At 49.6% G+C, this 6,965-nt stretch overlaps 1 protein-coding gene across 6 annotated transcripts in view; it reads right to left on the bottom strand.

Moving 5' to 3' along the window:
- Window positions 1–155: 155 nt before the first annotated feature.
- Window positions 156–6,965, bottom strand: part of MYO1C (myosin IC) — a 49,605-nt gene continuing 42,795 nt past the window's right edge. For all 6 annotated transcript variants that reach the window (XM_079324963.1, XM_079324964.1, XM_079324967.1 and 3 more), the window contains 11 exons: window positions 6,821–6,889; window positions 6,494–6,578; window positions 6,137–6,296; window positions 4,937–5,020; window positions 3,855–3,948; window positions 3,692–3,747; window positions 3,160–3,295; window positions 2,592–2,662; window positions 2,267–2,364; window positions 2,036–2,135; window positions 156–1,557 (listed from right to left, as the gene is read on the bottom strand). In XM_079324963.1, the coding sequence (XP_079181089.1) occupies window positions 1,531–1,557; window positions 2,036–2,135; window positions 2,267–2,364; window positions 2,592–2,662; window positions 3,160–3,295; window positions 3,692–3,747; window positions 3,855–3,948; window positions 4,937–5,020; window positions 6,137–6,296; window positions 6,494–6,578; window positions 6,821–6,889 (980 nt within the window). In that variant the 3' untranslated portion in view covers window positions 156–1,530. The remainder of the gene's footprint in view (window positions 1,558–2,035; window positions 2,136–2,266; window positions 2,365–2,591; window positions 2,663–3,159; window positions 3,296–3,691; window positions 3,748–3,854; window positions 3,949–4,936; window positions 5,021–6,136; window positions 6,297–6,493; window positions 6,579–6,820; window positions 6,890–6,965) is intronic.

Raw genomic sequence — 6,965 nt, 5'->3', positions numbered from 1 at the left:
GTTCCAGCACTTCTCATCCAGGGCAGCTCCACAGATGGAGAGAAGGGACCCAGGTTATGTGCTCTGCTGGGAATAACCTGCTCCTTGGAATGGACACAGGCTGGGGTCAGCCTCCCCCTAAGCCATGTAAGGAAACTGCACCAAAGACAAGGGGGTTGGTATTTTTTGTAAAAATTTATTCAGTGTAGTCTGGCAGAGGTTATGCACCAACATCTGCAGCGTGCTCTGCACACACTGAGCACAGCTGGGGATGCCTGCAGTGTATCCCACATTCCAGGCCACAGCAGGGCTGGACAATGGCATCGTGTCAGGAGCCAGAGAAGAGGGTGATTGGCAGCAGTGGCTGAGTCATCCAGGGCTGGCTGTGGCTGCAGCAGGAGGGAGGGGAAGGATGTCTAAGGCAAGTAGAGCAGGATGCACAGGCTGGGCAGCTGTGCCATGGATGCAGCAGAATTCCCCATGGAGCCCTGCACCCTGCAGCTGTTTGGGTTAAAGAAGTGCTGAGGAGGAACGTGTGCTGCACCAGCACCCAACCCCTGTGTCTCTGTGGGGCAGCAGCAGTGCCCAGCCCTCCCTGGTAAGGCAGCACTGAGGCACTGGTATAAATACTGTAAGAATCAGACTTCCAGTTACACCTAGGAACAAGAGGAAAAGCCATTTTTCCTGAAGGTGCTGCTCTGAGCCTGCGGAGCTGTGTGAGGAAGGAGCAGTGGGGACTCCCAGACAGGGAAGGAAAGGTGGGGAGGAAGGTCATGTTCATCCCATGGCCAGCCCAGAGCAGTGGTAACCTCTGCAGTTTGTATTACATTGTGTTTGTGTGGATATGAAAAATTCCTATGGTATAAAAATAGCAAGAAATGGGACAGCTGACTTCAAAAAGTTAAAAGTCTCTGGCTCCTGATGAGTGAAGAAATTACATGATGGGTTTTCAGTTTATACCTTGTAACCATAAACTAAAAACAACAAAAACTCCAAATCTAAAACATAGAAGTTTTCACATCAACTCCATCTCTCGTAGTGCATCTCATCCTTGGCTATAAAGTATTTACAGGTTTTACTCATTTACACAATATGGCTTCACTATATTTGTAACACAAAGCATTAAAACATCTCTGAGCAAAATTCTTCATAAAACATTCTGAATACAAAGTTTGGCATTTCAGTGATTTGGCTGAGAAAGCAGCAGAGTTACTTGTTTTCTGATTGTGCTTTTTTTTTTTTTGGTGATGATAAGCACAAATTTTGGTCATTTCCATCAGGGCTTTTAAACTCTCTCAAAGCCCAGCTGAAGGTCCCGAGCTGTGGTTGCAGGGATGTTGTGCTGGACCCCACGTTCAGTCAGGTAAGGAGAGGAGAAGGCCTTTGTTTGGGACTCTGAGAGTAAGACAAGAGAGCAAGGATGTATTCTGTGGTGGTTCTGAAAGTGCAGGTCTTTGGTAATAACAGAGCAAAGCGAGGAAGGGGGGTTTGCTGGGAGCAATGTTGAGCCAATTTCATGGAAGGAAAGGTCCTGGAGCAGGGAATTTGTCATCATCGGGAATTCAACCGAGGAGCAACCTGCAGGAGGAGGACAAAGTGTTCAAAATGCTACTGAAGTTTCAATTCCTGCGCATGCAGAGGCTGGGCAGCCTCTGGTCCTAATGGGAGCTCTGAGCTCTGCTGCAAAGGGAGTCAGTGCAGTCTGGATTTGTTCTGGATTTCTGAATAAGTGCATAAATCTGCCTTGGGGCTGATCTGACTGCCAGGATCACCACAACCAAGCTGAGAAGGGGAGAGGATTTTGTTTGGAGTTTTTGAATGTATTTAAAATTTGATTTGCTATGGAGTAAATGAATCTTAGGGGGTGGAAATACAAAGTGAGTGCTAGGGCAGTGAATCCCTTGCTGAGGAGGCTGCAGGAGCCCTGTGCCTGGCTCCAACTGGGGGAAAGGCTGGGATAGCAGGGCACTGCCAGTGGCAGGAACATCCCAGGGCATGTGTCCCACGCCAGAATGCTGGGGTGGATCCAGGGTAAGTGATCCCAGCCCACACTCACCACTGTTAGATGCCCGTTCTTGGCTTTGGCTATGAGCAGTTCTGATCCCGAGATGAAGTCAATGATCCCTTCTTTGCCTTGTCCTACTGTGAACTTTATGCTGTGAAGAGCAAAGGGTGAGAACAGCCCTGGTGAGTGTGTGGGACTCTGCAGGAGCTGGGTGTTACCAGAGCCTTGGACTGGGTACATTTGGATGGGGTACCGAAGAAGCAGGGCCCTGGTGTCACTCACCTGCCCTGGTTGATGTTGACATTGTTGATTTTGTTGGCCAGAATGGCTGTTTTTGTCAGTGTCTCAATCACGTGGTCACTCTGCAGCACAACATCTCCCTAGGAGGAGAATCCATGCTTCAGGGTCATGGCTTTGGTGCCTCTGTACCAAAACTACCCTGCTGTAAGGGACAGGGGACAGGGACAGCACCAGAGGGGATGAACAGGCACTGCTGAGCCCCAGCTGAGAGCACAGGGAAGAACTGGCACAAAGCCACCCCCTCCTCCCTGTGCCTTTCACCCTTTCTCCAGAGGGGCTGGAGGAGGGAGGGCTGAGCCCCAGGTACCTTCTGCTTGTTGTCCTCACAGTGCACGTGCAGCACAAACAAGTTATCGCTCAGGCTGCTGACAGAGATGCCTGGGGGAGAGATGGGAGTGTCACCAGCACTGCCCGAGCTGGGAGGGCTCAGAGCCCCTCCCAGGAATGCAGCAACTGTTCCACAGAGACAGCTGAGAGGCTGCAGGGGCTCAGGGGGAGGCTGCAGTGACCCCACTGCAGGCTCGGCAGTTCCCCCTCCCTAAGAATCCCATCCCTGTCGGGTATTCCAAGGGCCAGAAGCTGCAGCAGTGGGCCAGGCAGCTGCTGTGCAGGAATGGGGCAACTCCCCCAGGGCCAGGCTCTGCAACTGGCAAATCACTCAGGGGGAGAGTCGAGGGAGATGAATTGAGGCATTTCAGTGACATTTTATGGATCTTCATTTTAGAAAAATGCAATTTCACGATACTAAAATGCTTGCCAGGATCAGCTCATCCCATTGTTGTCCTGGACAAAGCCCAACTGGAGTTTGTAGGGTACATCCTGCAGTGCAGCTGAGGCTCAGGCTCAGGGGCTGCCCAGCCCTGTGCCATTCCCACCTGTCAGGTTGGAGTAGTCGATGCGCTGCTTGATCTTGGCCTCCTCCACCACGATGGCCGAGCTCTGTGTCAGCAGCAGCTGCCGTGGCCTCGCCTTGTAGCCCTTCCTGTCGTACTTGACCACGGGCACTGCGTACTGAAACACGAGTGAGCAGGGCCAGGAGCCCCCTGGGGCACTGCCAGCCCTTGGCAAACGGGGAATGCAGCAAATTCTCTGTGCCACAACTTCCTCACTGCCCCAGAGCAGCTCTGGACACACCCTGCTGGCTGCACTGCCTGGGAAACCCAGGTTTGGTGTCACTCTGGGGGTTTCCCCCTTCCCCTCCAGTTGTCACCCATTCACTTCTTAACTAACATCATTAAACTGCCCAAATCTCCCCCTGCTAATCCATCAACTCTTCCCAGACTGTCCTCAAAAGTATTACAAGCTTAATACAAGGTAAAATTCTTGCTATACTTTCTCCAGAAATCTAATCTGCCCCTTTGCTTAATAACTGGGAGCTTGACAAAAATATTGGGACACATCTCTCACCTTAAGTGCTTCATTTTCTAATGCCTGAAGGATTTTAGTATTTATTTCTTCTCTACCTGTATTAAAAACAAAGAGGGGGGTCAGAAAGGAATTTCCAGCAAGAAAAGAGTTCATTAATCCCCCTCTTCCTTCCTTCTGTTAAACTTGGCACCCCCTCACTCACCCAGTCGAGTGTTGATGAAGAGCCTGGGAACACTCTGAGGATAATTGTCTTTTTTACCCTTGAAAATCTCACTGGCAATTACTTTTTGTTCCAACTGCAAGGACAAAAGAAGTTTTCTTGTTTAGTATAAAACTCCACCTCATTAGAAAGATACATTTCTGTTAGATGTTCCCTTTGTGGTTTTACTAGCAGTCATCATTTAATTCCTGAGGGGTCACCCTAAACTTTCAGTCCCTGGAGGTGGCAGAGCTCCAGCCCCTGTGAGTGACCTGAGCCCTGGGCTCCAAGAACAAACCAGGCTCTGGCAAAGGGGGAAATCCCCAGTGCTGTACCTGGGGCCAAGGCTGTAATACAGGACAAGGCACCTGGGATGATTTACAGGGAAAAATGGGGATAAAAGAGCCTCCTTATCAGTGAGTCTGGTTTGCTGGGGGAAAGCAGCTGCTGAGCTGAGTTAATCCCATGTCCTTAATCACAGGCTCAGCCCCAGCCTTTCATTCCAGGTGTCCATGCACTGCAGGAGGTGAGAGACTGTGCAATGGAAAACCTTCATGGCAGTCACAGCCAACATCTATTATGTCTCTTTACTGAACTTTTTTTTAATACAAAAACTCCCTCCCCCTTCCTTTCCATGAGATGAATCAAATCTCAGTATAATTTTTATTATTTTTAGTTACAACAGAGCAGCTGAAACTGCTCCTATAACTTCTCTGTTTGGAAAATGACTGGGTTTGTGTCTGCAGGATTCTTACTCTTTACTTTACATGGTACAGGCAGAATAATGCAGCTTCTTGTATTTTTAGCTTCCATGGGCAGAGTAGCAGGGCCTTTCAATAGAGAAATTATGTGGGGGCTTGGCTCCACAGCCTGTTTAAATAGTACCTATTGAAATATGTACAGAATGGGGTCTCTTCTATGCACATTCCAGGCTTTTAGTGTTTTGTGTCTGACCTAAACCCAAACCAGTGACTGCTCCTGTGGGACCCCAGAAAGCAGCAATTCACAGTCTGAATGCCCTGAGTCCATCCAGCTGCTCCTCTCCCCCATTCTCTGTCAGGAAACCCTGCAGAGGTGCCCTGTACCTGCTGCTTCCACTCGGGGCTGATCCTCTTGCAGTAGGTCCAGACCATGTTCTGCATGCAGAGCCTGCGCAGCAGCTGCGACGCCTGGGGAGCCCAGGGGAGAGGGGATGGTCAGAGCTGGGGACAGGCCCACAGAGACACACCCACCAGCCCAGAAACAAACCCAGAAACAAACCCACAGGGACACACCCACCAGCCCAGAAACAAACCCACAGGGACACACCCACCAGCCCAGAAACAAACCCAGAAACAAACCCACAGAGACACACCCACCAGCCCAGAAACAAACCCACAGGGACACACCCACCAGCCCAGAAACAAACCCACAGGGACACACCCACAGGGACACACCCACCAGCCCAGAAACAAACCCATAGGGACACACCCACAGGGACACACCCAACAGCCCAGAAACAAACCCACAGGGACACACCCAACAGCCCAGAAACAAACCCACAGGGACACACCCACCAGCCCAGAAACAAACCCACAGGGACACACCCAACAGCCCAGAAACAAACCCACAGGGACACACCCACAGGGACACACCCACAGGGACACACCCAACAGCCCAGAAACAAACCCACAGAGACACACCCACAGGGACACACCCACCAGCCCAGAAACAAACCCACAGGGACACACCCACAGGGACACATCCAACAGCCCAGAACCAGGGACACACCCACAGGGACACACCCAACAGCCCAGAACCAGGGACACACCCACAGGGACACATCCAACAACAGCCCAGAACCAGGGGCAAACCCAACAGAGCAGCAGCAACTGCAGAAAATGCACTGCTGGGTTAAAAAGCTGTTTCCTGACCAGGAATTAAATAGTAAGTATTATTTTTGCCTTTCTCTCTGAGGGTTTGCCCTGGGACTTCTCCAGCTGCTTTAAAAGGGGGAATAAACACCAGGATCCCTCCTCTCTGCACTGCTGTGCCCTTTCTTCCTTCCAGCTGTACTTTCAAGCCAAACAATTATTTGGATAAGGTAACTGGGATTTTCTGGAATATTTTGACCAGATAAACCAATTCAACAGAAGGAACTGAATTTGTTAAGATAAAAATGAAAGGGAGTTTCAGAAATGGATGAGAAACCCAGGAGAAAACGGTGTTGTAACAGCACCATGCTCCAAGAACCTGCAATCCTCTAGGCCTGGACTCCCCTCCCACATCCCAGGGCTCATTCCCACCTCACACAGGGATGGGGGAGGAGTTGGCCACGATTTGTCCAAGACATTTTTTGGTAAGTTCCTCTTGAGGTTCATGAGGAAGGAGAATCGGATGTAATCCAGGAAATACTCGTTCTCTGGGCACCGCGGGTGGTTCCGGTAAATGAAGCCTTTAATGAACCTGTGAGTGTGGAAAAGATTGTTAGGAAATTTTTAAAAGCCATCAAAATTAGTGGTGTTTAAAGGTTCTGTTTCCTGGGCTTTATTTAATAAGTTTAATTAATTTTTTAAAAAAACTGTAGTGACAAGAAAGTTTATTTTTAGCATCTTATTGTTAAGGAATGTGATGTTTGAGGGCTTGGGCTGCTCTTCACACACCTCCTGATTGTCTCCACTGCCCATTTCCTCTTGGCAGCTTTTCGGCGTCCCAGGGTTCCCCTCCACCAGGACTGGATGTTGATGGCTAAAAACAACACAGAGATTTTGCATTAAGGGAGCTCCTTGCTCCCCAAACTGACTCCACACAAAACTGACACACAAAACTGGCACCAAAAATGCTCAGGAAAACCCACTGAAAATAACCAGCTTTCCGTGGGGCAAGAATGAGAGTTTTTAATGATATGATACATGGGGTAAATGTCAGTAAAAGGATGGGAATTGCTGTGGGAGCTGCTGGGGGAACATCTCTCCCCCTTTCTCTCATACCTGAGTGTTTCATGGTCAGGAATTTCTTCCGGCGGTAGAATCCTCTCCACGTCGCCTGCATTTTTGTGGCTGGAATTGCAAGAAAAGCAGCAATTGGCAACTGTGACCAAGCACATTTTGGTAAAAAAGACTCAACTTTTTCAAT

Source organism: Erithacus rubecula (assembly GCF_903797595.1).
Source record: "Erithacus rubecula genome assembly, chromosome: 22".
Classification (NCBI taxonomy): domain Eukaryota; kingdom Metazoa; phylum Chordata; class Aves; order Passeriformes; family Muscicapidae; genus Erithacus; species Erithacus rubecula.
This window is presented reverse-complemented; position numbering and strand designations above follow the sequence as displayed.